General features: G+C 41.0%; 1 protein-coding gene across 2 annotated transcripts in view; it reads right to left on the bottom strand.

Annotated features, from left to right (window-relative positions):
* Nucleotides 1–13,917, bottom strand: part of AGPAT4 (1-acylglycerol-3-phosphate O-acyltransferase 4) — a 72,527-nt gene that overhangs the window by 17,834 nt on the left and 40,776 nt on the right. For both annotated transcript variants that reach the window (XM_038130369.1, XM_038130368.1), the window contains 2 exons: nt 6,790–6,951; nt 3,877–4,030 (listed from right to left, as the gene is read on the bottom strand). In XM_038130369.1, coding sequence (XP_037986297.1) covers nt 3,877–4,030; nt 6,790–6,951 — 316 coding nt within the window. The remainder of the gene's footprint in view (nt 1–3,876; nt 4,031–6,789; nt 6,952–13,917) is intronic.

Below are 13,917 nucleotides of genomic sequence, written 5' to 3'. Positions count from 1 at the left end.
TTTGAGAAGTTTTGCTTCAATTGTGAAATATTTTTTCAAAGGAGTTATATCTCAAAATCTCTTTTTCATTAAAAAAAACCCCACAAATATTTTAAAGCTTTTTCTTTCTGTCAAAAAACCGATTAGGGCTTTTTTTGGTTGTTTTTGTTTTCTAATCTCTGCCCAGCTTTTTTGTCATATCATTAACTTTGGGTTTTGTCTACAGCATTCTGACAGAGAGCTAAGTACTTAAGAATTTAAGATTTAATTTCTTAACTTCAACCTAAAAAAAAAAATCTTCGGATTACATATCTAGAGAGGATTTTCCTTGCTTAGACTGTCCTCTTGAATTTCACACATTACTTTGTGGCCATGGTGGATTATGCCAGGATGATTCACAGACAAATCGACGTACAGGCAATGAGTATGGCTACGTGCATCTTCATACTAGCACAAAATGATCTGGAGACTAGAAAAGGGAGGGAAAGGTACAGTGGCATTCACTGTACTGCTGATGTGACACCACCTTGACACAATCCTTTGATTTAACATTTCACTAATTGGGCCAGCTTGAACAAAAACCACTCATCCTCTCAAGCTTCATTACTTGCTCTGGATGATGAATAGAAACCTACTTAAAAAAAAACCAACCAGGACTAATATACAGCTCATGGTGGAAAAAAAGTCATTGCAATATGCCCAAACACTGTCATACCCCAAAACTCCATGAGAATATCACCCTGGAATTCTCATGCAGTCCGTCTGGGACAGCAGTTCCCAGCATGCACAACTGGAGGAAAAGGGACACAGCAAAATTTGGGCTTATCTACAATCCATTGTAATACATTTTTAAGTACAAGTCTTTACTAAATAAAAGCAGCTGAAAGGAACTGCCTGATATACCGCCAATAAAAGTAGTAATTAAATATATCTTTGGCAGTATTTGAGACATCTACTTTTACTCTAAGTAATGGATGAATGTCTTAGAAACAGATATGTATTTTCATTTGCTTCCATGAACAGTGCAGGTAGCAAACAGCAATTTATTAAGAAAGTGAACAGCTTCTAGAAATTAAGTTCCTGGGGACTGCATCTGTAAAACCGTACTGGTAGGAATGGTCACTAACAAAAGTATCAGAACAAGTTCAGAAAATATTAAAAGCATTTAAGAATCAAATTATGTACAGAGATCTGAACTTCTAAAAGCAAGTTCTGAAGGAAAAAACAATTCCATTTTCACTTATGAAGGAAAATAGTTAGGAGGGAAGGTTCTTTACTTGTTATTTTGCATGAAAGGTATTTTTATCCAAATATATCTGTTTATGCTGACAGATATGGCATCACTGGCATGGAGGCAGATTCCAATATGTGCACATTAAATAAACTCCTTCCAAAACTAAGTTTTTCACAATAGGCGGGCTCGCCAGGCTGATGTCACCAATGTCTATTTCCAAATACTGCAGAACTACTTCTGAACTCTTTCCTGAGTGACTGCAGCAGGTACCATTAAGACTTGATACAAAGTTTTGAAGAGGACCAACCTGTGATCTCTGCTTCCACGGGTGAATTACATCTACAGCCAGAGAAACCAGCATCTACCCATCCCACAGTACTACAGCCTCTGACAAGCTGAATCACACCCTTGTCAGAAAGGAGGAAAAAAAAAGGGACAGGAGCTCTGTCACACCCAACTGTGAACTGGTCCCAACCCTGTGACTTGGCTCCACTGCTATGTCGTGCTGCAGTTACCTCCCTCAGGCAGCTCAGCATCAGTCTCTCACTTTTGGAGATGCACAGGGATATGACCTAATTTCTAGATAGTATTACAGTTCCAGATCATGGACTGTCAAGAGAGACTGCCACCACATTCTCTGTTCAAGAAATCTGCATGGACTTACTGTCTGTACATAAGAATGCTACATTGTTTTCAGATGCTCTTTACATCAACCCCTTGTCTCTATAGGAGAGAAACACATAGCAACCCAAACTTTATATCTCCCTCTCATTGCAGAAAATAACAAGGCAAGTAAATCAACAAACCTAGAAGAACCTGCAACTCCAGTCTGAGGTCATCAAACTCTCAGAGGTTTGTTGGCTGGATTTTTAAGCTCAAGTTTTTGCTGAAACTGTGTATGAGAAGTTATGACTCTGCTTCTCCTCGAACCCTCACAGGGAAATACTGCCTTCTTCCTGGCCTCACACTGCTCCATCTAACAAGTTACAGCTTCTGAATTGAGGCAGTGACATATACTCTACTCCCCCAAATAAATAAGTAATCTAGCAACCTCAGTCTCCTTTTTCTGAAGGTATTTAAAACATTTAGGGTACTAGTAAGTGTTATGGTAGTGTGTGGCATGAATGTCCAAAACTTTTAATGTCATTTGGATTTCCTAAAGTAGTTTCCTTTTGGAATGTTTTTTCCACAATCAGCTGCTTGTCCACAATCATGCCCTATTTTGCTTGCATTACACAGAACAGTAAAAAGAACAAAATCTCCACCAAAATAACCTGTTCCTGATTCCCAGCTCAGGGCATTAGACGCCACAGAGTTTTGACTCAACCCTTCTCCTGTGCCTCAAGTCTACTACCCTGTGTTCTGCCCCCAGCAGAACAGTCACCCTTATTCCAAAGGCAAGGCTAAACCATGCTCTTCAGGAGGTTGCTGGATGCTTCACATAATGTACCTCTTCTTCATGGACCAGAAAGGATCCAAGCTGTGCTATCCATCGTGGGGGTGGAAAGTTGCGGGTGCCTGGAAAGCTACAACAGTGGTATGATCTACCTGGCTTGCCAGAGGGTATTTAGAAGAAATACAAGAGATAGCAAGCCAGCTGACTGGGAAGCTTTTTTTACAGCAGCTATCCCAGATACGCCACGTGAAAACACATCTCCAAGGACAAAAGAAGTTTTGACATTAACTTCAGTCAAGCTAGAACATTTTCTTCTAAACCAGAAATGACTTTTTTCTTTCTTACACATCAGCCACCTAACACACAAATCTACCAGCTCCCAAGGACCCTGTAACACTACAGCTACTTAGCACTGTCTTTCCTTTGCCTGTGAAGTAGACAGCAGAAGACTGACAGTAGTATTAGTCAAAGCATTTGATAGATAGTATTAGTCATAGAATATCACATCAAAGGCAACATGTGCAAAATGATGTCACTTTGAAGTTGGCAAATGCAAGTAACCAGAAATAAATGGGGAGCTCAAAACAATATTAGTAAGGAAAAACTTACTCATGTTCAGTAATGTAGAAACTGTTTATGAATTTCACCTACGTGTATCTTCAGTCAAGGCCTACTCCCCTTCCTCAGCTTCATTAAGAAACTCTAAAGAGCAAATCTATACAGAAATTTAAAGTAGAATATTTTTTGATTTTAAAATTGCATTATTTGAGGTAGTCATTTACCACATGAAATTATTTTAAGATACACTGCCTCAGACTCTCTACTGATGCATTTGCTTCATTTAGAACAGAATTGCTTAGCAAATACTAAGAAATGCTATTCTTTGGCAATAGGTGCAAAATATGCAACAAAATATGTACCAATTGATACAAAATATGCAATTGAGATTCCTCAACACACAGTCACAGTTAACAACACATAACAATAATAAATTAAAACAAAAAACCAAACCAAAACCCCCAAACAAAAACAAACAAAAACAAAAAACCCCCCAAACAAAACAAAAAAATCCAACCAAAACCATCCCTACAAACTGATTCAGGATTTTGTTATTAAAACCAGAGGTTAGTGAAAAAACCAGATGCTTCTGAAAGCATCCCAGGATTTTTCTGCTAGGACACATGCTACAGGGAAAAGAAAAGCATGGCAAACTGTCAGCAGTTAGAGGAAATAACCATTTAGCACTGTCCCCTGTGACTTTCCTTACCTACATTTCTCAAACACTGCACGGTGACAGCAAATCCTTTGGTTCGTGGCAGGAGGTGGTACTTGAGCTTGGGCAGACCTTTGGCTTCAGCTACCTTCATGCTGATCTGGTGCTTCTGTTCTGTGAACCTTGTGCCCTCACAGTGAATCAGGAACTGAAACCAAGACAGAACCACAGTTAGACAGAAGCTCAGGTCTTCTGCTTACTGAGCAGAGTTTTCTCAAATTCCCACCAGCACAACCCAAATTACACTGCTAGCTGGGACAGGTGTAGCCACACACACATTTATGTGATTTATCTGACTGAGGTAACAAATCCCAACCAACCAAAAGAAAAACAAACAAACAAACAAAAAACCCAAAACCCAATCCCAAATCCAAACACTCATCCAACCTGCCATCCCGTTTGAACCTCAGCCTTTAGGCTTTAACATCTGCTCTGCTACTTGCTATCAAGAATGACTTGGTTTCTCTGAGTCACTCCATCTCTAATAAGCTGTTAGAAAACACTCAAAACATACTCCTGTTGCAAATCTCTCTCTGATGGTAAAGTGCTCAAATATCAAGGCATCTAAAACTTGCTAAGTGTCTGAACTAAACACATTTCTAGGAAATGCTTCAGTGTCCAGCTTGTTTGCCCTCACTCTAACCTGCTTGCTTTCCCTACGGCACTTGAGGGCCATGGAAAACTCAGGCAGTAACTTTGGTGCCAATGAGACAGCTGTTAACAGATGTAAGGCAGCACTGCAGGACAACTGAAAGGCTCATGCTCTTAGGAACTATACAGTGGAAGTGCTCAGACATGAATAATTACAATCTTGCCACTGGCAGGCAGGGAAGAGCACACAGATCTTTGGAGACTTACCACTTGCTCATCTGCTTTCTGCCAAGCATTCATGCAAACTAACACATCAGAGAGCACTGCCAAATGACACAAAGTAAGCCCTCATAACCCACAGCAAAAACGTAGCCAAAAAAGAAAGAGATGTTGAAGAAACTAGCCAAGCAGCCAGCTTCAGTTCTAGCTCATCCAAGAGTGCTTTTAATCGTGTATTGCATACATAATGTTATTCAGATTGATGAGACACAGAGGAACTGATGAGAAAGTCTCTCTAGTTCCCTTAGCATGCTTTGTCTTCTCTACTTTCCAAGGTGCTATTCTTGTGCCTTTTGACATTATGTCATCATACAAAAGGAAATTAAAACTCCACACTGCAATAACCCAGGTGTACATTAACAATTATCTCCCTTACATAGGTATAGCTCCTTTTCAGCGAACCCTCTACAGAAGTATCTACAGGATGGTGGTGGTGGCTTGTGCTCACTGATTAGAGTTGAGCTGCCTACATGTAAAGAAAAGTCACAGGCACAGGCAAAACTCTGGAGAGAAACTGAAACTAAAATCCCAGAATCACCCCTTTGCTAGACAGCCTGCTGCCTGGAAGTCACTTAAACACTGAAGCACAGAGATTAGTTTGGATTGCTTAGCACTCATTTAAACCAATGAAAACTAACAAAATAAATTTGTTTCAGAGCATGAGAAATGCAGCATATACATCTTCATGAGGAAACAGCAATGGTTTCTGTAGCCCCTGGGGATGCTGCTCAAGATTCCATTTCTTTAACTGAATTGCCCTCTTGCCATCACTAGCTCAGAAGAACTGCAATTTTTGTGATTTCTGAGAAGATAAAAAATTCAAAGGCTTTTCATTCTCAGATAAATAAATGCCAGGCATGGTGAATACTAAAAAACTATGGTGAAGCAAAAAGTAAGACTTTCTTATTATTGAAAAGTGACACCAATCCTCTCCCTGGAACAGAGGCAATGGCTACATCAGGCCACTTCTCTGACCAGGCGGCTTCCACTTCTACTGGGCCATGTTTGACCAAACACCTTCACAGGAATGGCAGAATCACAGGGAAGGAGAAAATTCTATATTAACTCTGCAATCTAAGGTGAGAGGGTGTGGAAACTCAGGGCACCAGGAATATTTCTCTGTCTGCTCTGGGGTGCCCTGAACCCCAGGGGAGCATTGACTTTGACCCTCATTCATGGAGAAAATTTCCTAGACTTTAAAACAGACTAGAATCCACAAAAGTGTGCAATAGATTATAGAGAGTAGTGTAGGTGTACCACTTGGTGAGAAACTTAGGTTTGGGGATTTTTAGTATGTTGTGGATGGAAGCAAGATGGAGGGCACAGGGTGTCCTCCTGGGTTTCTTCTTCATGCTGCTTCTTCATGGGTTTGGGTGGCATTTCGTAATTGGGCAGGAAAGTCTGCACTGCGAGCTCTTTGGAATCAGTTTTTGGGTTAAAAGGGAAAGTAATCTAGGTGTCAGTTCTTAATTGGATAGTTCAGCTTTAAAAGACCTTGTAACAAGGGATTGTTAGCCATTTTGTGCCTTCTAATGAAAAGCCTCCGAACTCACAGGAGTGAGACTGTTTTACTGATAAGAAATAATAAACACTTGAGTCCAAACACGAATTACTGTCTCAAGTGCCTTCAATCCAGACCCAGAGAAACCAACGACTGGGACCCCCACAAGAGGGAAGCTTAGGCAAATATAGCTGATGTGCTTCCAAACAACATTGTCACATGCATCTGTTACATAGCCATGAACCCCTGCACCTACCCCTATCCAGTGCCTGTAATTAGAGAACCACCAAATTTAGTGAGTGGATCACAGTGCAGGTATTTTTGCAGTAGTATCTGCAGGGCTTCATACTACAGAGAAGGAAACAGACAACACAGTACATGGGAAACTCCAGAGAGAATTCAGTTGAGAGCAGTCCCCTGATACTCCCTAGGAAGCTAATGAATCAAAAATCTCAGGAACAATCTGGCAAGGATCAAATAGTGCCTGTGCCTCTCACTCCTGCTACCTCACTCTCCATTTGTTAAGCATCACTCACCCAAAAGTTTTCAGGGTAGTCCCGGAGATTGAGCAACTTCTGTACCACAGTTTTCCGATCCTCCTCCCACTTGCGCTTGCAGAAGACTATCTCTAGGAAATACCACATCCAGCCAATGATGGGCATGTAGGAGAGCTCCTTCTTTGCAAGCACTTTGGAACTCTGCAAGACACAATCAAAGCAAGCCAAACAGAGTTAAACCACTTAAAGAGTGCACTGTGGGTATGAGACTAGCATAGTTAGACACAAAGACGTCCATTTATATTGACCAGACCCAGTTTTAACAGCAGTGTAAAAGCAAAAAAAAGAAAAATAAGTTTCTCTCATATGACAGAACAATCAAATCTAATCTCAGGTATCTGCATGGAAGACTTCTAGAATTAAATATATATGTGTGTGTTGCTCTCTCCCACCCAAACACTGAAACTCCAAAGAAAAGCCAAATTCCTTCAAACATGGGGGAATCCATGTAAATGACCTGAGCTATATCAATCAAAACTCTTAATTCAATGAGATCCTGGCAGTGGCAGCTCAAGTTCTTTTAAGATACATTCAAACTATACATCTCAACATGGAGAGAAAAAAAAAACCCAAAAAAAGAGAGAGGAAAATAAAAAGCAGGGTCACAGAGCCACTGCAGCACAACATATTGATGCTATTCACACATGGTTTACCAACAGATGAAACCTTAAACACTAGAAACAACAGCAGCAATAAGAATACTTAATTTGTGTTCAGTTTTGTTTATGAAAGAGCATACTTAGAGTAGCAAATTTCTCATCAAAGCATGCTTCTGGAGTAGGAAAAAACAAAAAAGCACTCTTCCTGTCTCACAGGTGTGACAGACACTGAAGTGACTGATCCAGACACTTGACAGGAAGTCTGTGATTTATCAAGCATTCAACATGTTCTGTAAATTAATCCTACTCCATAATTTAACTCTGTGATCATCTCAGACAAAATCCCCTAGGGCAGGAGAACTGATTCCATGTGCTCCTTTCTTGTCTTCCAAACCAGCCCACCCTGGTGAGCTGTCTTACATTTCACTTGGTTATTTAATCAATAAAATGGCACATGTGTGCATTGTGTTCATAAAGAAATTATTGCTTCAGCATTTCCTAAAAAACAGTGACACTTCCTTAGAAGAAAGATGGGTGTAATTACAGTCCCGTTTCTGACCATGATACTATTATAAGCTAGCCCATCCAAAAGCTCTGCAGATGGATACCAGGACATGGAATTTGACTAGACGTTACTTATTGGTAGAAGTTACCATCAACAGAAAATATTTCCTTTTACTTTTTTAGTCACTCTTGCTCATTTGGCTGCTACAAGAAGAGACTTGACCTAATTCCTTATCGCAGCTCATTTTTTTCATCTGCTCTCCTTCCTTGAGAAGGAAAATACCTTAAATAATTAAGCTATCTAAAAGCTCAAGACTGGAAAGCAAGTGCACATCACACAGCTTCACCAGCAACTGTTACACAGAAGCAGAACAGAGGATGAACAGGGAGTTCCATTTCTAAGAATGGGGGAACCATCTCTATCACACGATTGAATGCTTTGCAATAATAGTGCTCCCTCTTGAGAATTTGACAATTTCATCATTTCAGTGACGGGCTCAGATCAAGACTCCAAACCCACTGCTCCCCTGAGAAGCAGTGGCAGTCATTTCAGTTTCAAGCCATATTGTACATTAGTCCCCATTACATGACAGCAGCAACACTGAACCCAGCTCCTCTTCCAGCTCCCCAAACTGGGCACAGAGAAACAGGCTCTCCTTCTATGCACAAGGAGGCCAACCTGCACAAGGAGGCCAACCAACAGCAGCCCTATCACCACCACCCCCACCCTGCAAAAGAGAAGAAACCTCAACATGTTCTTAGAGTTTATTTACAGTAAGTGTTCAGTGTCATAAGAACTACGGTAAACCAAGTGTACTCTGCATAGAGTGCACAAAGCCTCCAGAACACAGTGTCAGAAGAGACAATAGCTGTCCTGCAGACTTGAAAGTGCAGAAATTATAGCCCAAAAAGCTAGCTAAAATGACTATTTCACCGTATCTATTTTCTAATACTTTACATATTTTAAAAAGAGCATGAGTTAACACTAGAGGCAGGAGAGAAGTTGCACCTGGCCCAGTGAAACCAAGAAATGATACTGTGAGATAATGTGTTCTGTAGCACAGGTATAACAATGAAAGCACAACAGATGTCTGAACTCTTCCCTGGGGCACGTTCTTATTCCTTCACTGTGCCAATGCATTTTTAAAATTTAAAAGCCCTCTTTCAGACACGTGTGAATATGACTCCTTAGACGCACATAAAGATAAACTAAATCACCTCACATGATTTCATGCACCCATCTGTTCTAGGAATAGAAGGAAGGCTAACGACAGAACTAATTAGACAAAGAAACTCCTCAGTGCATTATGCTGGCAAGGCTGTTCTTGTGAGGGAGGAATACATTAGGCCTCCCCTCGGAAGCTGCCCTGTATACTGGGGAATGAGATGCTGGAGAGTGGTGCCACAGAAAGGGACCTGGGGGTCCTGGCTGATGGCAAGTTGAACCTGACTCAGCAGTGCCCTGGCAGCCAGGAGGGCCAAGCCTGTCCTGGGAGGCATCAGGCACAGCATCACCAGCCAGGCAAGGGAGGGGATTGTCCTGCTCTGCTCTGAGCTGGGGCAGCCTCACCTTGACTGCTGGGGGCAGTTTTGGGTGCCACAATGTAAGAAAGACATTGAACTGTTAGAGAGTGTCCAGAGGAGAACCATGAGGATGGTGAAGGGCCTTGAGGAGCAGCCATATGAGGAGCGGCTGAGGTCACTTGTTCTGTTCAGCCTGGAGGAAACTGAGGGGAGACCTCACTGCAGTTACAGCTTCCTCATGAGGGGAACAGGAGGGGCAGACACTGGTCTCTTCTCTGTGGTAACCAGTGAAGGACCCAAGGGAATGGCCTGAAGTTGTGTCAGGGGAGGTTTAGGTTGGATATTAAGAAAAGGTTTTTCATGCCAAAGGGTTTAGCACTGGAGCAGCTCCCCAGGGAAGTGGTCACAGCACCAGCCTGACAGAATCCAAGAAGCATTTGGACAATGCTCTTGGGCACCTGGTGTGATTCCTGGGGATGGTGCTGTGCAGGGCCAGGAGCTGGACTTGATTATCCTTGTGGGTCCCTTCCAACTCTACATGTTGCATGATTCTGTGATCCCTCTTACAATAACTAGAGAGGTTTTGTTTCAGTCATCTACCCATACACAGCTCCTGTGAAAATACCTGGGGGGAGAAACGCAACTCTAGTTGATTTCAGCCACTAACTCTTCTTTTACTAAAGTGCCTTACTAAACATGTGACAGCTGCCTTTAATATTCAAATTCAGCTTGTTCAACAGAAAAATAATCATTAAAAAGTGCTGATTTATTCCATGTAAGCAGCCTTCTTGAAGGAAGTCAAACATTTTCAGTGTTCAGAACTGTGTAATTTCAACAGATGTTTAATGAAATTACCACTGGACAGGGACAACATATCTACAGTACTAACATTTTAATCCAGGTTAATTTATTTTGGCCAAGTCTGTTTAAATGGAATACCCATGAAGTTCTTCTTTGTGAATGACTGCACCAACATCACCTTAAAAAAAGTATTTTTACAAACTTGCTTTAGTGCATTTGCTCAACTATGCTGTCACAGAAAGAAAATCATGATTCTACATGTCCAGCCTCAGTTATACAACACCTCTTTTTTAAAGAGCACAACAAACAGCATGAAATCAATGTTAAAGCTGAAAGTGTCCAACAAAACTTGCTCCTGAGTTTTAAAACAAGTTCATTGTAGTGTAAACCATTAGCAACAGCAATCTGCCTTGTAATTTATTTGCTCTGCAGGCTCCCTTCAGCACTGACATACTTTCAATGATTCCAACTGCTCTACTTTTAAAATATATCACTCCTTCATATTATACTCTCTGGGACATCATGATGGCTAGGTATGTTTCTTCAGTCACTCAAAGCCATCATTCCAGAAATTTAGTTATGCTCCTAATTCCTCATGCTTCATATTGAATAAAACTTCTCTCTGTTGGAAAGGTAACACAGACTTACCACTAGTAAGCCTGATTTTGTTCCTTTACTACTTCAAATCTACTTTAAAAATGTGTGAGTATATTAAAATGCACAAACAACCTATTGTGCCCACACACCTATTAGTCTCATACAATAATATAAAAAAGTATCTTCTCACACCTACATTTAAAGGCACACTCAGCTTTTCAAACAGCAAGCTTCAACATAAGCAATTCTCAAATAAAATTAAGTTTCCTGACATATGGAACAGGTAGTTAAGGTTAAAACCAGCAGGTTTTCCTTTAAAGCACAGGCAATTTTTGCCAATATTAATGTCTTTATCTCAGACAAATGGCTGTTGAAATTACTAACAAAGCTATTTTATTGCTGCTTCATCAGACCAAACAACAAAGCAGTGAATTCAGGCAGGGAGCATATTCAAGTGCTTTTGGTAAGAATCCTGAATATCAGTTCCCTCCTCAGAAATTGCCCATGTCCTGACTTTGAGTTCTGGTGTCCAGTTGGGTCTTTTTTCAAGAGGATGGGTAGCAACACACCTTGAGGAACCTAAAGGCTACTAATGCATTTGAATGGGGACACAGTGGCTAGGCTGTCCCAACTAGTAAGGTAAATCCTAGGACTGGAATGTCACAGACAGGAAAAGGGAAGGACACAGCAGAGAACCTCATCCGTACACATGCCAAGATCTGAGTCCTTAGAAGAACACTCAGATTCACTAACCTAAAGACAGGCAAGAGACTATGCAACTCCCACTCCATCTCTCAGAAACAGCAAAAAACCCCAAACCCTAAACCACTCTGATAAACCAAAGCCACACTGATAGAGCTTTATAAACTTGTAGGGATTATGGCAATTTGGCTATTTGGAGAAAGCCAGTCCAGGAGAAGAGAGACAAGAGAAGGAGCAGACAAATGCACAAATTCAGTATTTCAACTAAGACCAGGAAAGGCAGTTTTCAAAGGGGAAAGACTTATTTTTTTTTTTTTTGAATCAAAGGGGCAAGACAGGTTTAAGGATGTTTAATGTTGTTTTCAAATAAACAAAAACAATGTCTGGATTTCAGCTGCAACAGAACTGATTTTCTTCCCAGTAGCTGTGTTGTGGGTTTAGGAGGAGAATAATGTTGATAACACATGGATGTTTTAGTTGTTGCTAAGCAGTGTTTACACTACATCAAGGACTTTGGCTTCTCACCACCCTGCCAGCAAGTAGGCTGGCGGACCTAAAGAGCTGGGAAGAGACACAGCAGGACAGCTGACTCAAACTAGCCAAAGGGATATTCCATACCATTTGATGTTATGCTCAATATATAAACTAGGGGGAAGGATGGCTTGGGACTGCTGCTAAGAAACTGGACTGTGGTGAACAACTCCCTTGTGGATAATTTGTTTTATACACTCTGATTCTTTTATCACCATCATTCATTATCATTACTTCTGTCCCTTCCTTTTCTGTCCTATTAAACTCTACCTCAACCCCAAATTCCTTCCCTTCCCTCCCCCAATTTTCTCCCCCATCCCATGAGAGGCAGGGAATAAGCAAGTGGCTGTGTGGTGTTTAGCTGCCTGCATGGTTACACCACAACAACCAAGCAAAAAACAACATTTAAGGGCTTCATTAAAGAAATGTTCAAGCTGTAAAATACTGAGAATTTGAACGAGCTTGTGACAGTCTTAAGAGTGTTACTGTTGTCTGCCAGAGCTGCAGGGCATAGCTGAATGTCACAACAAAGCCATTCTGCCCAAGCACAGTCAGTTCCAACTCCTTTGGCTCTAAGCTGTCTTCACCTTCTCCCTCTTCCCCCTCCCCAGTCATTTCTCCTCTCTTCATTGGATTAGTTAAGGCAGAAAAGAGACAGAGTTTCTAAAACATGGCCAAACAGGGCAGACAAGCATCATAACAGATGCAGGAGACTGCATGTGCAAGATTTCCTTTTCAGCAGCAGCGGACATGAGATAAGCTGAGTAAGGTGTTGGCTGATACCCAAAGTTTGCATAGCAACTTCACGGAGTATAAAATTAAACATCATTAAATATAAACACCCATTGGCTCACAAAGTCCTTGAGCTACAAAACACCAGAGGCTGTGACACCTCAGAGAGCCCCCTGTGCACCTGCTTCTTTCCTATAACTCTTTTCCTAAACATCAGCCTAAAGGTTCTTATGTTCCTAACTGTGCTCTCACACCATGCCCTGAAACTCCGCACAGTGGAAGCTCATGTAAGGCAGCACACATCAAACCAACCAACTCCTCATCACTGCACAATCACCTACCCTTGCACTGGCCCAAGACAAGTACCAGTACAGCAATATAGGCAGTCCAGTCAGGAAAAGAGCTGTTTGGCATTTTCCACTCTTTATGGTTTTGTTTTAAGATGGCTTAAGAAGAACTTGGGCTGGTTGCCCCAAGAGGGAAATGCACTGCTTTGTTAAGTAAAGACATCTATGCAAATGAGAGCACCCGGGAACAGTTTCTGGGAAGTAAAACCACAGTACATTACTCAGGACTGAAATAGTTTTGTGTTAGTTGTTTGGGTCTTTTGTTTATTTGTTTTTGTTTTGCTGTTGGAAAAAAAAAAAAAAGCAAAACCACAACCAGTTTCTAAAATAACCCTAAGATTAGCATAAATGTAAACCGAGTAATATATGCAAGCAGCCAAAAAAAGGAAAAAATGTTTTAAATTAGTGCAGCACAGTAATTTTAACAGTTGTTTCTACATTGTGCTTTCCTTATGTGTAGGTAACAACTAAAAAACTAAAACAAAAACCTTATTAACTCAGAAAACTATTTTAAAAAATTGCAGCTAGTAAGATTCCATCCAACTACACGGTAACAATGTAAAACAAGGTATTTTTGACCTTGTAGGCCCCTATTACTTTGTACAGAAACAATCCCTCAATTTTCTACATTGGTGTTTTCTGAAGAAGAACCCAACTCTCAAAAACACAGCTTTATTTAGAGACCTGAGGCCATTTGGCTTACAAAATTAGACAGACTGTACTTCAGCACCACTGTTTTTTTGCACTTACACTTGCCTCATAGGAACAGG

Source organism: Motacilla alba, chromosome 3 (assembly GCF_015832195.1).
Source record: "Motacilla alba alba isolate MOTALB_02 chromosome 3, Motacilla_alba_V1.0_pri, whole genome shotgun sequence".
In the NCBI taxonomy this organism is placed as follows: domain Eukaryota; kingdom Metazoa; phylum Chordata; class Aves; order Passeriformes; family Motacillidae; genus Motacilla; species Motacilla alba.
Note: the sequence above shows the minus strand (reverse complement) of the source record. Positions and strands in the feature narration are given on the sequence as shown.